We start from the raw sequence: 18704 nt of genomic DNA on the forward strand, positions 1-18704 counted from the left end.
TCCAGCCTGTGTCCAGCCTGTGTCCAGTTTGAGTCCAGTCTGGTTCCAGCTTGATTCCAGTTTGAGTCCAGCTTGAGTCCAGTCTGGGTCCAGCCTGTGTCCAGTTTGAGTCCAGTCTAGTTCCAGCTTGATTCCAGTCTGGGTCCAGCTTGTGTCCAGTCTAGGTCCAGCCTGTGTCCAGTTTGAGTCCAGTCTGAGTCCAGTCTCGTTCCAGCTTGATTCCAGTCTGGGTTTCAGAGCAGATTTTGTGGTTTAACCTAGGTTTGATTGTAGTATTGATGCAGTAATCAGTTCACGTGAGCTCATGACTGAATCCCAGCTGTCCAGCTGAGCGCCCCACTCATGACTGTTATCTCCCTCCATGCTTCTCCTTTACTAATTAATGTGATCGGACAGCTTAACGAGGTAAGACGTCTTCTTGGTTTTCAGATTCTTACTGTCCTGTGTTCTTGTCGACTAGATTAGAGACAATATGGCAGTAACGCACACACATTAGCACAGTAGCTGAGTGTGAGCTCAGACTCACCCCTGTCAGTCTCTGTGGTAACCATCCTTGTAAACCACGAGTGGAAACCTGCTATGCTTCTCTGATCGTCTGCTTTAGTACAAAAAGATGTAGTTTCACACAGTTTTTTATCTTTACTGGCTTCATTTATATCCTCAGAGATTAAACGATTAAACAAGAGAAATTCAATGTCAAGCTAAAGAGATGTAGGTTTTAGCTAAAGCTTATATAACACAGACCCTGATCCAAAACAGAGAGATCATTGCATAAGAAAAATTAATCAAATTCTTTAAGCTATGATTGAAACACAGGAAGTTTAACCCCCTGACAAAGACCCTTCACACTGGTCCTAACCTAAACTCCAACTTCCTTTACATTTGGATTTATTATCCATATTTGAACAAATTCTGAACGTCAAGTGGGAATTGACCATTATAAGCTTTGTATGTCATTTGAATTAGGTTATAATCTACTAAATGTTTGAGTTTCAGCATATTTAGTTGAATCAGGAATGGATTTGTGACTCAGGTCTGTTTGTTACCATTCATATGGCTTTTTCTTTTTTTGTAATAAAACCATTGAGTTGATGTTTGTCGGGTGTTTCCCACCTCTGCATAAAACAATAAGTGAATAATGTTAAAGGCATGGAGATTGTTGCCAAAGTCTTTGACTTTGTACAAAATAAATAGATTTAGACTTTTCAGCTTTGGCAAAATGCAAACCGTACATAAATTATCTAAATAACTCCCAAGAATTTAGTTTCATGTCAGTTTTGAATCCATTGTCATTTTTCTGTGGTTATTTTAGCAAGCAGTTTCCAAATATTATTCATTTTGTTTTTCCAACATGAACAGAGCAGATCAACCATTTCCTGTTTCCAGAAGCAGCTTGAAAATTCCCACAACAAAAAAGTCATCAGCAAATAAACAACACTTAGAAATGTAAACCATAGATATATCATGTAAACAACATTGATCCAAAAATATTCCTGATATGCATGACTGCGCATTCGTCAACCTGCATGCAGCCTGTTTCAGTTTCTCCTACTTTTTCTCTATTTTTTATTTTACTTAGTATTAGTGTTATTTTGTTTTAATAGCTTTCTCTCAAACATGTGGGTCGAGCAAGTCTTTGTTCTCCTTGTTGTGGAACTGTTAGTTTCATTGAGGAATGGGATTGCAGCAGCTACACCACACGCTTTGATTACTCCAGAGATCAGCTGATCGCTCTGATGCCTGCCGGCTTGTTGGCCAGACCCATGGACGTACCAACTGTAATGGAGGTGGTCAGAGGAGGCCTTAGCAGAACTACAGGGCTGTTTTGAGATGACCGATGAGGAGACACTCCTTGAGCCTCACTGACTACATAACTTTTTGCACCTACTCCATTATTCCAGCTCAGACTGAGAAGGATCCAGGTGTTGCTGAAGGACAAGATCAGAGAGGCTAAGGACAATTACATGACGAAGCTGGAGTGGAAACTTCACCAGAACAGAATGAGCGAGGTGTGGAATGGCATGAAGACCATCACTGGATTCTGGACCAGCTCCGACCTATAGTCAGACCACATCAGGATCTCCTTCATTTTGCCTACCGGCCCCGCCTTTGAGCTGAGGACGGCATCATCTACCTGCTCAATCGTGTCTACGCCCATCTGGACTAGCCAGCGAGCGCTGTGAGGGTCATGTTTTTTTAACTTTTCCAGTACTTTCAGCACCATCAGGCCGACCATCCTGGGAGATGACAGCGATGCAGGTGGATGCTTCTCTGGTGTCCTGGATTGTTGAATACCTGACAAGAAGACCACAATATGTGCGTCTTCCACATTGCGTGTCTGACAAGGTGATCAGCAACACAGTGGCACCACAAGGGACCGTCCTCTTTCGGACAATGCTCAGGAGTTTCTACGAGTCTATTGTGGCCAGTGCCGTCCTCCATGCTGTTGCATGCTGAGGGAGCAGGTTGAGGGTCGGGGATGCACAGACTGAAGTGGATGTTGTCCAAGATAAGGACAATGCTGCCATTGTCCTTATCTTCCTTATCTGCCACCCACTCCATGATGTGCTGGCCAGTCACAGGAGCTACCTCAGTGAGAGATTAGGATTACCCATAATCAGTGTTGGGACTAACGCGTTATTAAGTAACGCGTTACAGTAACTATGTTATTATTGTGGTAATGAGCACGGTAACTAGTTATTATGCCAAAACCGGGAACGCGTTACTCGTTACTGGGATTTAGATAGGCTCGTTATTCGTTACTTCGTGTGGTGGCTAACGCGGAGCTTCCACTGATTCAATAACATTAGCAAGTGGTGGAAGCCAGCAGATGGATGAAGGAAAAGGGAGGCAAGAGGAGAGACCCGAAGCGGCCGCTGGTCCGAGAGTGTCAGGTGAACTGAACTTCAGGTAAGAAGTTATGACCTGCAGTCTCTCTGGGTCAGATATAAACCAAGTTTAGGTGGAGTTTATTTTCGTTGTGCTGACTTTTTCGTACTGCGTGCTAGCTAGCATGACGGAGTTTCTATACAGCTGGGTGGGTGCTATGTTACTGATGTTGAACTTTATTTTGTTCATAAGGTTAATTATTAGAGTTGCCAACCGTCCCGTAAAAAACAGAATCATCTCGTATTCAGAGAAAATATTACGCGTTTCGTATTGAGGTGAAAAGGAACAGTTTGTCCCGGACTTCAGCTACAATGAAAAAGACACAAAGCTTGAGTTATTCTGTCTCTTTACGCTGCACAGCTGCCTCTTCTTCTCTCATCCTCTCCCCCTCCCTCTCCTGTTTCTACTTCAATCATGAAACTGATCAATGATCAGCTGATTGGCTTTTCTCTCTTGTTTGTTTATCACTTTGCGCCAGAAAGAAGAAACCAGCGGATGTCGCGCTAAACAACAGCAGCACGTTTAAGCTTGATCAGCTGTTGTTAGAATTTATTTAATATTAATTTCTAGTATCAGCTGATGTTTGCTGGAGCCACAGCTGTAAAGCTGCTGGTCATGATGTCGGTTTGGATATGTGGTGAGAGGGAAACATGAAGATGAAACCAGGAGATGTCCTTACTGAACCATCAGAGCTGAGCAAGTGATGGAGAAACAGGTTTACCTTTTAGGTGACATGGATGAGTTGAAGTTATGAACTGTTTCTGAGAGACAAATAACACCAGGATCCTTTTCTAAGTAGCTGACAGCTGGTGACTGTGCAGGGGCGGGTCTAGCAAAGTGTTGCCAGGGGTCCATGTAGGGAATTAAAAGGGAAAGGGGGGCACAAGGAAATACTTTCTTATTCTCGTTTAAAATGTCTCACTTTTTAAAAAAAATTATCTGAGTCTTGCAACAAACAATTGATAGATTGATGCATATATACCATCAGAACAGTGTACATCACTGTCACAACAGTGTTTGTTTTCATTCAAAGACTTTATGATTTTTCCTATAATGGTGGGCCGGTCTCTAGTCAAAATGCCCAGGACGATTTTTTTGTCCCAGTCCAGCCCTGTATGCAGCTCATCTGCAGTCTACATCTTCCTATTCAGAAGGCAGAATTTCCGAGTTCTGAGTACAATCGAAAGCACCACGACTGCAGTTTTTGTGTTGGATGTAAAAAGCAGGCTAGGATAGAATCAGGCGTGGGATTTCTCTTGTGGAAATGTGCACATTATCTTTTCCTTTCTATTGGTAGGTGGCACAGTGCACTTGTGGCAAGTAAGCAAGCTAGAAGACTGGCAATCTTGCTGGGTATCCAGTTACGGAAGCAGCACATTAACAAGAGAATTCTGAGTAAAACCAAAGTTACTTTCCCTAGTAACTAGTTACTCCGAAAGTAACGAGTAACTTGAAGTAACTGAGTTACTTTTGATAGAAGTAACTAGTAATGTAACTAAGTTACTAATTTAAACTAACTTACCCAACACTCCCCATAATGCACCAATGAACAACACAGGAAATGATTCTTTCCTGTGGATATCTCTGTACAACTCCTCCACCTAATGCACAGTATACAGTGTAACAGTTGCACCCTTTTGCACACACTCAGTAAAATAACGAATGACAACGTTTTACAGAGTAAAATGTCAATCACATTTATTTAATCCCACTAATAATCTTGATATTTATAGTTGAGCTATTTGTATACATTAGAGCTATTTATTATAATTCAATTGAATTCAATTCAGTTTTATTTATATTGCGTCAAATAACACAGCAGTCACCTCAAGGTGCTCTATATTGTACAGTAGATCCTACAATAATAGATACAGAGAAAAACCCAACAATCATATGACCCCCTATGAGCAGCACTTTGGCCACAGTGGGAAGGAAAAACTCCCTTTTAACAGGAAGAAACCTCCGGCAGAACCAGGCTCAGGGAGGGGCGGGGCCATCTGCTGTGATTGGTTGGGGTGAGAGGAGGAAAACAGGATAAAGACATGCTGTGGAAGAGAGACAGAGGCCCTTTCTCAATTCTCAAGTACGCGAGCACGGACTCGCGATTTGTACAATTGGAACACCAGCGTACTTGATGATGTCACAGGTCCGGAGTTTTTACTGCCGTCCCCTCTTAATTTAACTGCGAGTAATATGTTATGAAGCTTTAATCACAGCCAAACCGGTTTACTCAGGAACAAATAAAACACTGAAATAAACCAAACATTAACATTTAGAAGTGATCTAAGTGACGTACATATCATGTTTAACCTCAGTAGTGAAATCTCTATTAATAAAAATAGTGTACATGTACATACGTGTACATACCTTAATAAAAACAAGTAGGTGAGATGTTAGAACGCTTTTATTTTTATTTTAGTGGACACTCAATACAATAGACAGCTACTGGGGTTTGTTTAACCTGAGTAGCGAAAAGACCGCGGGGGGGTTGAAAACGATGTGCCGGGAGTCCGCTGTTCTCGCCGGCTCTAATAATCCTCGACCTCGCTATCTGCTATGGAGCACTTAGAAGACGCCTCCAAAAACATCGGAGCGCGTTTGGAAATATATGATATCTTGATAAATCGAGCAGATATTTGAAGTTTACACAGCTACATTCTCGCTTGAAAATAACTTAAACGTTTATTTTGTGACCCAGAAAGAGTAATATTTAAAAGTTTTCAGGACCGCTCGTCCGCCATTGTTTGAGTTTTGGACGAAATGCATTCTGGGATATTTAGCTGTACCAAGTCCACACAAGTCACCACCGATGCATGCTCGATAAAACGGGCAGAGCGAGAACACATTCGGGACTTTTTCGCGTTCTCGGCTTGATGCGTACTTCGAATTGGAACAGTACTTGGTCTCCGACTGATGACGTATCACGAGTACACGAGAACGCAAGTACGCACAAGTACGCACATTGAGACAGGCCCAGAGATTAATAACAAGTATGATTCAATGCAGAGAGGTCTATTAACACATAGTGAGTGAAGAAGAAACACCCAGTGCATCATGGGAATCCTCCGGCAGCCTACACCTATTGCAGCATAACTAAGGGAGGATTCAGGGTCACCTGATCCAGCCCTAACTATATGCTTTTGTCACGTCTGCGGGGCAGACCGAGTGGAGACAGTGAGGAGGACCCAGGAGCAGACACAGGCCAGAAGGCAGAACTGAACTTTAAACAAAAGGCGAGCCTTTATTGTGGCTGATAGAAAGGCATAACAAAACAGCAGGGACGGTGGCTACCTAAACTAAAACCTAAACTGGAGAAACTAAGAACAGCGAACACTATGACAATGACGACTGAGACGACTATAAACAAGACTCAGTGCTGGGACATGAAAGAACTATGAAACGTATACTAGAACAAGGAACATGAGTCTTGCACAGAGTCTTGAACCCTGACATGACCTCAGGGGAGAAACACAGATGACGCAACACTGACAAAGAGAAACATGGGGGTTAAATACACTGACGGATAACGAGTGCAATGAGACACAGCATTAGAACACAGCTGGGAGGAAATGACGAGACAGGGGAAGCAAAACTGAAAACACTGACATAAGACAGGGACCTTCAAAGTAAAACAGGAAACAATTCACAAAGACGCAGACTTGACACTAACAGCACTAAATACGAGGGCACAAGACACAAACCTAAACCAGAATAAACTGGTACATAGAATTATAATAATCAAAACAGGAACTTAATTCATAACACAGAAGAATACCAAAACATAAGAAACTGAAACTGCTGGGTCAAAATGACCCAGAACCGTGACAGCTTTAGCAAAAAGGAAAGTTTGAAGCCTAATCTTGAAAGTAGAGATAGTGTCTGTCTCCTGAATCCAAACTGGAAGCTGGTTCCACAGAAGAGGGGCCTGAAAACTGAAGGCTCTGCCTCCCATTCTACTTTTAAATACTCTAGGAACAACAAGTAGGCCTGCAGAGCGAGAGCGAAGTGCTCTAATAGGGTGATATGGTACTACAAGGTCATTAAGATAAGATGGGGCCTGATTATTTAAGACCTTGTATGTGAGGAGCAGGATTTTGAATTCTGGATTTAACAGGAAGCCAAAACAGGAGAAATCTGCTCTCTCTTTCTAGTCCCTGTCAGGACTCTTGCTGCAGCATTTTGGATCAGCTGAAGGCTTTTCAGTGAGTTTTTAGGACTTCCTGAAAACTCCCTGACATTAAATACTACATCCTTTAGTATTTAATGTATTTTTATTGTAGTACACTGTAGTATTTAAAGTAGTATTTACTGTAGTACTCTGTAGGTGAGTTTGTAATGATACCAATTTGTCATGGATCGCTGTGTGGCAGGCAGGATGAGGACCCAAAAATGCAAAACTCACAGACTCAGAGGATGAACTCAAAATGCAGCTTTAATGCTGGAGAGGCAGATCGCAGGAAATACAAAACTAAACTGGGAACAACAAACTAAGCACTCGCAGAGAGACACAGGGAGATCCACACAGCATGAGGGAGAACGCGACACGGAACTGAGGGAGACGCAGACATAAATACACAGAGGGTTAACGAGGGAAGTGGGAGCACATGGGGAACACAGGTGACACTGATAATCATAACGAGACAGGGCGGGGTGAACATAACATGACGTATACAGGCGCGGGAGTCACAAAGTAAAACAGGAAGTACACGGGGGTTCAGACAGGAGGGGAGAGAGAGAGCACAGGAAGAACATGGACATAACGGGCAGGGGAAACATGGAATAAACACAAAGAGAGACGAGGGCTCATAAATACACAGAGGGGCACACAGGGGGTAAGAGTCACGAAGGGAAAACACTTAGGGAACAACACACCAGGACAACTCAGGAAACATGGCCTAAATAAGGAATGAAATACAAAAATACAAGAAACTAAGAATACTGGGCCCACATGGCCCAGGACCATGACACAATTTGTGTCTCCTTAGAAGTGATGACCTCTGACCTCAGTGACAGCAGGAGGATAGTGGTGATTAAAGAAGACAGCTAGCATTAGCATCAGTGTCTGAAAAAAGCCCTGTTACACACACAGCTATCAGCATTCATTAGTTCCTTCCTTTCATTCTTTTCTATTTTTTTTCCTTCTTTTGTTCCACGCTGCCAGTCGTGTGTGTGTGTGTGTGTGTGTGTGTGTGTGTGTGTGTGTGTGTGTGTGTGTGTGTGTGTGTGTGTGTCTCTGTGTGTGAGAGAGACATTGTTCACCTCTGTTTGATGGATGTCTGAAGCTGTTAGACTGTTGTCTCACACACATGTGTCTACAGGCATTTTAATGAAGCACTGACGAACCTACAGTGGATAAGAGTGGATGGATCGAATGATTTCACCAAGTGTTGGTGTTCCTCTCTGTGGTAGATAGATACATGTAGCATATTTGCAGCGCTGGAGGCCAGGATTACTGAATTGGAGACTCTGCTTCACGCCCTTCATTCCACCGTAGCTAGCCAGGCCCCTGTAGCTGGTGCAGCCGAAGATAGCGTAGGCCCCGCTAGCTGTTCCCCGGCAGACCCCAAGCAGCTGGGGAAAGAGGGCGGCTGGGTGACGGTGAGGAGGCAGCATAGTCCTAAACAGAAGCCCCAGGTACACCACCAACCCGTTCATGTGTCTAACCATTTTTCCCCACTCGGCGACACACCCGCCGGGGGTCAAACTCTGGTAATTGGTGATTCTGTTCTCAGACATGTGAAGCTAGAGACACCGGCAACCATAGTCAATTGTCTTCCAGGGGCCAGAGCAGGCGACATTGAAGGAAATTTAAAACTGCTGGCTAAGGGTAAACGTAAATTCAGTAAGATCATAATTCATGTCGGCAGTAATGACACCCGGTTGCGCCAATCGGAGGTCACTAAAATCAATATTGAATCGGTGTGCAACTTTGCTAAAACAATGTGGGACTCTGTAGTTTTCTCTGGGCCCCTCCCCAATCAGACCAGGAGTGACATGTTTAGCCGCATGTTCTCCTTAAATTGCTGGCTGTCTGAGTGGTGTCCCAGAAACGATGTGGGCTTCATAGATAATTGGCAAACCTTCTGGAGGAAACCTGGTCTTGTTAGGAGAGACGGCATCCATCCCACTTTGGATGGAGCAGCTCTCATTTCTAGAAATATGGACAAATTTATTAAACCCCCCAAAATATGACTATCCAGAGTTGGGACCAGGAAGCAGAGCTGCAGTCTTACACGCCTCTCTGCAGCTTCTCTCCTCCTGCTACCCCCCCAAAAACCCATCTCCATAGAGACTGTGTCAGCTTCCAAACAGACAAAAAACAAACTAAAAACCAGCAACAAACAACTTAAACATAAACAATTACAAAGAAAGAACAATACAGTATCCACATCTGCACTAAATAATGGACTAAAACTATTAAACATTAAGTTTTCTCTTCTAAGCCCCTGTTAGCCAATGATTTAATATGAGATCAAGATCCTGATTTAGGCTGCGTCCACATTGGTATGTTTGAAAACACAGATTTTTCTATGCGTTTGCACCTTTCCTCCACATGTAAACGGTGTTTTCAATCACTGAAAACTGAGATTTTTGAAAACTCAGTTTTTGCGTTTACGTGTGGACGAGGAAAACAGAGATTTAGTCACACAACGTCAAAGGTGTGCGCCTTTTTGACGTGACGCTGTGCGCCACGTTACTGCTTACATGAGATTATGTCTACAATGGCAGATAGAAACAAAATACTGTTGCTGTTAATCTGACTATCTGCAGTTTTAACACACTTACAGTTACCGTCCCTCCGTTTACACAGACAGGCGTCTGAGTGAACCTCGGACGGGGCTTCTATATCCAACACAGACCCTCTCACAACCCAAATCCAAACATTTTTACTTTTTTACAAATTTACTTTTTTAAAAAATTAATTTATGTGTGCTGTATGCATTTTGTTCATTCCTGAGTTGTGAGTCTACACCAACCAAAATACTGTCTTTGTTATTAACATTTGAAATGTTGAAGGCACTTGAATAGTAACAAAATTATCTGCCTTTCCAGGACAGCACAAACTTTTCAGAAGTCCTGAAGGTTTAGTGAGGGTACAAAACCCTGTTTAGTCTTTCCCTCCCGGCTTCTAGACTTCTGATTGGCCAACATTTTGTTTTTAGTGTTTACATGTGGACGGTGATATTTTCTCAAAACTGCACGTGTGGACGGGATTTAAAAAAAAAACGAAAACGGAAAATCTCAGTTTTCAAAAATAGCTGTGTACGTGTGGACGTAGCCTTACTCTGCCTTACAGAAACCTGGTTGCAGTTGGTTATGTCAGTTTAAATGAATCAACACCCACGAGTCATTCTAACTATAAGAATCTTTAAAGCACAGGCCGAGGCGGCGGTGTGGCGCCAATCACTATAGACCCATAGTGTTTTATTTCATTTGAAAGTGTGATGCTTAGCCTCGTCCACTCTAACTGACTCAAAACTAAATTTGATTTGTTGTTAACCTGCACCTTACTCAGAGTTTGTCTGATTTTATCACGGACCAGGGTCTTTGACTAGGGCTGGGTTTAAAAGATCAATTTCCAGATTCAAATGGATTTTAGTTTGAATAATCTGATATCTATTAATTAAATTCTGAATTGATTTTTTAATATAAATGTATTTTGCCAGAAACATCAGGCTGGATGACTGTAATTCATTATTATCAGGAAGTCCTAAAAACTCCCTGAAAAGCCTTGAGTTAATCCAAAATGCTTAAATGAAAGGATTGAGTAATTTGTCAGAAAAGAACCCTAAATTTGATCAAATTTGCCATTTTCATTCTGGAACGAGACGTTGATCTTTTTAAGACTGAGATCAGACATAAGATCAGCAAGACATGGGTGGGCGGGGCAGCACCCTTCCACCTCACCAAAATGTCTCACCTCACCGGGAGGGAACCAAAAGACAGCACCCAGCGTTTTGCCCCAGTAATACACTTATCATCCTCACCCACTGTACCAAAGAGAGCAAGTAGGGGGTTAGGAGCCAGTTTCCTTATTCAGAGTATAGAAAACCTCTTCCCAGACATCAGACCCACACCTGTTACAGCGGGGGTCTGAGCCAGGATTCAGCCTAGCTACTTTGGATTTAGATCTTTGGGATCCTTCGTGTGTGCATACTGATGATCCAAGTCTTTTATTTTATCGGCCAATTCTTGCTTTTCTATTACGTTTTTCCTGAGATATTCTGTCCCCAGAGGTTGTGGGGATGTTTGGGTCTAGAAAAAGTTTAATATGGTTATTTATAAATTATATAAAGGTATTATGTGATAGCAGTGTGGGGTTTAAACTCCTGCCTGATGCAGGGAAGTCGGGCATAGACAGGGCCAAACTTAAGGGGACATGATCTAACTATTTTCATGGTATTCACAGGCACACGCAATACTAGTCAAACAATTATCTCAGAAAAAATAGTCTATCCTAGAAGAGGTGTGAGGCAGATTAAAGAAAAAGAAACGCTCCCTATCAGTCAGATGGCGCCAAATATCTCTAACCCCATATGTAGAGAAGGAAGAGTGAACGTGCGACGCTGATTTACTCAGAGAGGTCGGTTTTAACGACAAAATAGGGTCCAACCAGCAAGTCAAGTCTCCGCCAATTATCAAAGAGTAGAAAACAACAGAAAAACCCAACAAACTGACTGTAGATATGAGACAATGTAAAACCACTTGAAAGACCAACGAGGTCATGAAGTGGGCAGAAACAAGGTGAAGGAATGCGATGGAAAAAACCCCACAGTAGATCAACTCAACAGTCAGGAGAAGGTGAAACAAACAAGTGTATGGTCTAAGGCAGGGGTGTCCAAACTTTTTGCAAAGAGGGCCAAATTTTATAAAGTGAAGATGCCTGGGGGCCAATGGTTCCTTTTGACTTTTTTTTTTCATAACAAAGTTACATGAAAATATAATGAAGAACACTTTTAATAGTCACAATTACCTTTATTTATAAAATAGAAATGTACCTAAATAAAAGACACTCAGTCAAGCATTTACAACTCTAAAGACACAATTCATTTATATCTGGAGAGTCAGACAACTTTGAACAAACTGTATAGAATACCCTAAATTTCCATGAGTTTGCATTATCTTTGCCTAATGAACATTTAAACAGGAGTTATAAGTAATGAAAAGTGTTCTGTTATCAATAAAGTGATAAATATCTATAATCCAGTTTTGAGATCCTTCCCAGAGGCCTTAACGCCCACTCACATCCTGGGCCATCTGACCTCAGGAAATCACGGGTGGGGCCAGGTTTCACAATGAGCTCACCCAAAACCCTGGCTGGTTGTGACCCACACCCGTTTTCACACCTTGGCTGATGTGATTAGGCAGAGGATCATTAGGGGGTCCTTTTGTCCCTCTTGGTGGGTTATTCCCACAAAGCTTAAATCTGGGACTCTCCACCATTTGATCCTAGAACTGAAGAAGCTTCTCGGACGAGAGGTGAAACATCTTCAAGCAACTTAAAGAAGTCCAGACGCTTTTCTTTGCAAGCTCCTTAGACTACGATGACCTGGATGACTGAGAACCTTCACAGACAAACAAGTGTATGACTGCTGAAGATTCTGCTGTCAGTTTAGGATAGAGACACACACAAAAAGACTCACACACAGCTGCAGAGCAAAATGTTCCTCAGAGGAAACACAAAGAAACAAAAGACACACATTTATACAAACACCTGGAGCGTCTGCAGACTGTCCAAAATGCTGCAGCAAGGCTTCTGACGAAAACATCGAAATACTCACATATAACACCGCTGCTTATACAGTAACACTTGCTCCCTGTCGAATTCAGAGTCCACTTTAAGATTCTGGTTCTGACATTTAAGGCTCTTCAAGAACAAGCACCATCATACATCATTGAACTCTTACAGCCCTATGCCCCTAGTAGGTCTCTGAGGTCTTGTGGTCAGGGCCTACTTGTTATTCAGTATACGAGACTGAAAACTAGGGGTGATTGAGCTTTTGCTACTGTGGCCGCCAGACTGTGGAATTCTCTTCCTCAGAACTTAAGATCTGCTGATTAGCTGATTACTTTTAAAAAACAGCTAAAAACACATCTTTTTAAAATTGCATTTTGTTAACTTTTGACTGTACTTTGTCTTTTTAATCTGTGCCTATACCTTGTAAAGCACTTTGTGATTTTTTATCTAGAAATGTGCTATATAAATAAAATTTTACTTACTTACTTACTTACTTACACAAACCCGTGATGCAGACGCACAAAGAGACGTCAAATCACAAAGAGCAGCCCAACAAACACGAGAACTCACAACGACATGCAGGAATATACAAAATCACAGCAAAGACACACAAAAACAGTGAGAGCCAAGCGTGCATGTGCAGTGACACAACAGAGAAGCTGGAGCTTCTTGGTGGTGTGAAGCATCGGTGCACGCACACAGGTGAAGTCGTGTCTTTGTGTGGAAACGCAGCGACCAGAGCGTGTTTGGAGCCTGGGGCGTCTCTCTGAGCTGCCTGCTCCTAATTGGACCTAATCATCTGCTCAGAGCGTAAAACTGGCGTCTGTGTGGTTCAGGCACAGAAATCAAACACGTCCTCTGAATTATTCATCACTCGCTGCCTTCAAACTAACCCCCCTCTCTGTGTCTTTTCAGAGTTTCTTTGAGGGACAGTCCGCTCCCTGGGATTCGGCCAAGAAGGACGAGAACCGCATGAAGAATCGCTACGGCAACATCATTGCTTGTACGTACCCGTGCACGTCACCTGCGTCCGTCATAGAGGCTGATTTCAGCTGTTTGTGTCCACGGACAGTTAATAACATGAGACCGGGAACGCTGACCTCAGGTGTTGGTCTGACATGAGTTTTGGGCGTCTCGCTGCAGGATTCTCATGTCAGGCCAAACCTGCACAGCAGCACGGGGACAGGAGGAGGGTTTGGTTCCCAGACAGCTTCCTTTTATCAAGCTCAGAGTGACCTGAGAGAGCTCGTCACACTGGCGGTAAAAACTGACGCCATCCTGCGCTCGTGTGATCAAAATGGCAGCAGCACGGTTACAAAAACTATATATATCCATAGATATGGAGACAGAGTCCCAGAACTTGTCCCGGGACAGTGTTTCCAAGTCTTCCGTTTGGTCTCTGTCTTGGACTTGATATAGGACTTGTTGGTCCCCTTAGATCCTGGATTGGCTCTGTACTCGAACTTTCCAGGAGCTGATAGTCCTCTTCAAATTCCCAAACAGTCCTTGGTCAGCAGTCAGTGCAGTTTTTCAGTCCAGTCTTCCACCTGAAAGTTCAGCAGAGCCTCTTTTACTTTTCCATCATGGCTACGATTCGTGTCACCGACTCTGCGCTGTGTGATTGCTGCTGCTTTGACCTCCTGAGGTCCAGACTGATGTCTCAGTTTGAGTCCAGCCCAGAGTCCAGCTGTGACTCGTTCCCAGGACCAGTCTGGAATCAGAGTGAACTGATCTTGTTTGGTCCTGGTGTCAAAACTTTTCTTTGAAGCTTTCGGCTTTCAGACCAATCACAGGAAGTTATAGAGAAACCAGATGCTAATCAGTCAGGTGGCATAAAACGATGTCAGAGAGAAAACCTGCAGTTTCAGACAAGCTGTGTGTGTGTGTGTGTGTGTGTGTGTGTGTGTGTGTGTGTGTGTGTGTGTGTGTGTGTGTGGTGTCAGTTTTGATCAGCACACTGCCCCAGGTCTCACAAACACATCATGTAACTGCTCAGCTGACGTCCCACAAAGTCGGTGTTGACAGCTGCTGAAGAACATCAGGAAGCACACATGCGCGCGCACACACACACAGGGCCTGTGGCGTGTAATTATGCTAATGAGGTGTGATGAAGGCCGAGGCTGTGAGCTACGGTGGCCTGCAGGGACACATTTTACATTCACACCCCCCCCCCACACACACACACACACACACGCACACAAACACACACCTGTCTGTGTGAATGACAGTAGTAACAGCCAGTGTGCTACAGGCGTCAGAGATGACGTGGGCGCTCTGTGGTCGGTGACACGGGAACAATTCAGCTCCAACTTTGATTTGTTTTTACTTTCTTTCATTAAATTTATCTTCATTTTTTTTATTCAGTTATTATTTAAATTTAATGTCATCATTTTGAAACATCACACACAGTTTTCATCATTTTATTGAACAACTGTAATTAAAACTTTATTAATTTATTATTAGATGTTTTATTCTCAGGAACTGAGGATCGAACTAACAGTGTGTGTGTGTGTGTGTGTGTGTGTGTGTGTGTGTGTGTGTGTGTGTGTGTGTGTGTGTGTGTGTGTGTGTGTGTGTGTGTTAGATGATCACTCTCGTGTGCGTCTGCAGCCTCAGGATGGAGGTGGCGGCTCGGACTACATCAACGCTAACTATGTAGACGTGAGTAACACACACACACACACAGAGTTTACTTTCCTATAAACGTCGATGTGAAACGTCCTGGTCGACTATGTTTCCATGACGACCGTCTCTGTCAGTGTCAGCTGTGTGTAAACATCACAGACATGTTGGCTGCCAACAGCTACACACACACACACACACACACACACTGCATGTTTTTGTTCATATGATCATGAGTTTGTGTGTGTGGGTATAACCTCTCTGTTCCCTCTCGCAGGGCTACCACAGACCCAACCACTACATCGCGACCCAGGGTAAGAAACCCACAGCTTCTTCTTCTTCTTTAGCTGCTCGTGATGTTTTTAAAGAAAAAACCTGAGCCGAGGGGTTACGTCGACGCCAGCAGGAAACGTGACATTGCACAATCCCTCCCAGACAAACAATATATGCTTCTACTTGCACCGACTCTTTCACAATAAAAGCCCTTGACCTGTACATTGTGCAGAACTCTTAAGACTTCAGCAGAGTTGTGAGAATTAGCTGAGTGAAGCAGATTAGAGGTGTCACCTTTTGATGTTCACAGTGCTTTGTGATTTCTTTGTGTGTAGTATTTTACTTTTCTATTTTTGAGTATCTTTTTGCTCTGTTTAGTTATATTTCCATTTCCATGTTGTCTCGTCTCCCCTTCCTGTGTGTTGTTCCATGTTCTCCACCCCATCATGTCCCTCTCTCATCTGCCTTTCCTCCTGTGTGATAGTCATGTTTGGTGTGTCTGCTTTTGCTTCCCTTGTGGTGCCATGTTCATTTGTGTCAGCTGTGTTTCCCAGATGTTTCTACTTCTATCATTGCCCTCCATGTATTTGAGTCCTCTGTCTTCCTTTGTTCTTTGTCAGGTTGTCTGTTCATCTCCCCCGTGTTCCCAGTTCCTAGTTTCCCAGTTTAGATTTAGCCCTTGGTTTTGCTTTCTCTCTTACTTTTGTACCTTTGTGTTTCAGCCTAAATTAATGGCTCTCCTTTTCTTAAACTTGGTTCTGTCTCTCTTGTGTCTGCATTTGGGTCTGCTCCAAAAACTCTCTGGCTACTCAGCCCCGACAAGAGGAGGCTGAAGCATTTATGTAGGAGTCAAATAAAATCTTACCTTTGGTTGAACAATGCTTTTATTTTTTAAATATGTTTATTAAGAATGTTTTAGGCTGTGGTGGGTTTGAGGCTGAGATGTGCGTGAGCTTGGGAGGTACTGACTGCATGTACTCGGCCTCACCTCAACACTTTGCTCGGGCTCTGGAGCCAGTTTTCTGGGCTGGACTGTGTTCCACTCTAGAGTTGCCCTGGTTGAGATGCGGTGGGCAGGGGTGGGTACACTTGTATCCCCTGCTTTGTTGCCTGTATGTTGGGGTTTTCCTGGTGGATGAGACGGTTGCTTCCCTGCGCCTTCAGGTGGAGGAATAGGTTCTGACTGTCGTTTGTGCCTATGCGCCAAAGGACAGTTTAGAGTATCCAGCCTTCTTAGAGTCACTGGGTGAGGTGCTGGAAAGTCCAGTCTCGGACTTAAACGCTCACATGGGCAATGACTGTGTGACCTGGAGGGGTGTGCATGGAAAGAACAGCATGCCCGAGTTGTGTCCTGCTATTGGGCTTCTGTGCTACACTTGGTCCACAATGAATACCGTGTTTGAATATGTGTTCATAAGTGCACCAGGACCCCGTAGGCCGCAGGTTGATGGATTTTTGTAATCGTATCATTGGTTCTGCAGCTATGTGACACTCGGTTGGAGCTGTCAGCTGTTGTGGTGCCATTTATTCAGGAGAATGAGGTATTCTACACACACTGTCTACAGTGATGGTAGGATGATATAGTCATGCAGTGGAGGGAACACTTTGAGAATCTGCTCAATTCCATAGTCACACCTTCTGTAATGGAAGCAGGGTCCGTTGAGGAGGGGGACCACTCACCCATCACTAGCTACAATGTAGCTTGCCATCGCCAGTGTGTGAATGTGTGTGTGAATGGGTGAATGACTGAATGTAGTGTGAAGCACTTTGGGGTCCTTAGGGACTAGAAAAAGCGCTATACAAATGCAGGCCATTTACCATTTATCACTAGGGGTAATGTTACCTCATCCACCCTACTGACCCTAGGGTGAATGAGGTTCGAGTTCCTGAAGGCTCTGGATTTGGTAGGGCTGTCCTGCCTGACACACCACTACTGCAACATGGAGATTTGGGGCGGCGCATCTGGATTGGGAGACTGAGGTGGTGGCTCCATGTTTAAGAAATCTATGCCAGGGTGCTGGAAACGAGAGTCCCTCCATTACTTGAACCTCAGGTTCTGGAGGATCAAGGGGGTTTTCGTCCTGCTCGCAGAACACTGGACTCTCGAGGATATTTGACGGTCCATGGGAGTTTGCCCAAGTTTACTTGTGTTTTTTGGACTTGGAGAACAAACTCTACCCTCAGAGAACCCTGTAGAGGGTTCTTCAGGTGTGTTGGGTGTCTGGCCCATTGTTACGGGTCATTTGGCCCCAGTACAACCATAGTGAGAGCTTGGTTGGTATTCTAACGGTAAGTCAGAGATGGAGGACGTCTCAGTGTGGGGGCGGGGGGAGCTACAGTCATCCATCAAAAATGGATGGACTGACTGTATTCGATAACATCTGGATTGTTTTGGATGTTAAGGTTCAGACGTGTTGTTCAGACTCTTTCTGAGGACAGCATCAGCAAAAACATCACAGAGAATCTGTGAGATTTTAGGTTTCCTGCAGTTTCACAGTCACATCCAACCTGAGAGCCAACAGGTCCGTGTGCCAAAGCATTCTGAGAATTGTAGTTACATACTTCACTTTTTTATTTGAAGCAGAATTCAGAAAGTTTCAGTTTTAAGTCGTGAATATTAAAACACACGATGTGTTGTTGTTGCTCAGAAAGCCAGAACAACAAAACAAGTTCCACCTCTGACCACAGGTGGCGCCAAATCACCTGACACTGACTGTACACACACATGCACACACACACACGCACACACGCGCACACACACACGCGCACACACACACACACACACACACACACACACACGCACACACACACATGCACACACACACGCACACACACACACAGATCAGATCTCCAGGTAGAAATCCATCGTCCTGAACAAACAGTAGTGTTTGGGCCAGCATGTCAGTCTGTGAGCATGAATATGCAGTGTGTGTGTGTGTGTGTGTGTGTGTGTGTGTGTGTGTGTGTGTGTGTGTGTGTGTGTGCTCACAGCAGATTCTCGCTGTAAAACACTTGAGGACAGGAATGGATTAGCATGAACTAATTAGCTCGTCAAAACACAGACTGTCAACAGTAATTAAAAATATTTTCTGTGTGTGTGTGTGTGCGTGCGCTTCATTTTAATTAATTAAAAGAGTGATTATGATTCATGTAGAGCTCTGCAGTCTAATGTGAAGTTTAC

At 43.7% G+C, this 18704-nt stretch overlaps 1 protein-coding gene across 11 annotated transcripts in view; it reads left to right on the forward strand.

Annotated features, from left to right (window-relative positions):
• LOC147321511 (receptor-type tyrosine-protein phosphatase mu-like) overlaps positions 1 to 18704 on the forward strand; it is a 230309-nt gene that overhangs the window by 183761 nt on the left and 27844 nt on the right. For all 11 annotated transcript variants that reach the window (XM_086305457.1, XM_086305458.1, XM_086305462.1 and 8 more), the window contains 3 exons: positions 13544 to 13631; positions 15213 to 15289; positions 15528 to 15564. In XM_086305457.1, coding sequence (XP_086161583.1) covers positions 13544 to 13631; positions 15213 to 15289; positions 15528 to 15564 — 202 coding nt within the window. The remainder of the gene's footprint in view (positions 1 to 13543; positions 13632 to 15212; positions 15290 to 15527; positions 15565 to 18704) is intronic.

This window comes from Aulonocara sp. 'chitande type north' Nkhata Bay, linkage group LG9, assembly GCF_057382095.1.
Source record: "Aulonocara sp. 'chitande type north' Nkhata Bay isolate Kocher_YH1m ecotype deep benthic linkage group LG9, A_spYH_male_GT1.1, whole genome shotgun sequence".
NCBI classification, from domain to species: Eukaryota; Metazoa; Chordata; class Actinopteri; order Cichliformes; family Cichlidae; genus Aulonocara; species Aulonocara sp. 'chitande type north' Nkhata Bay.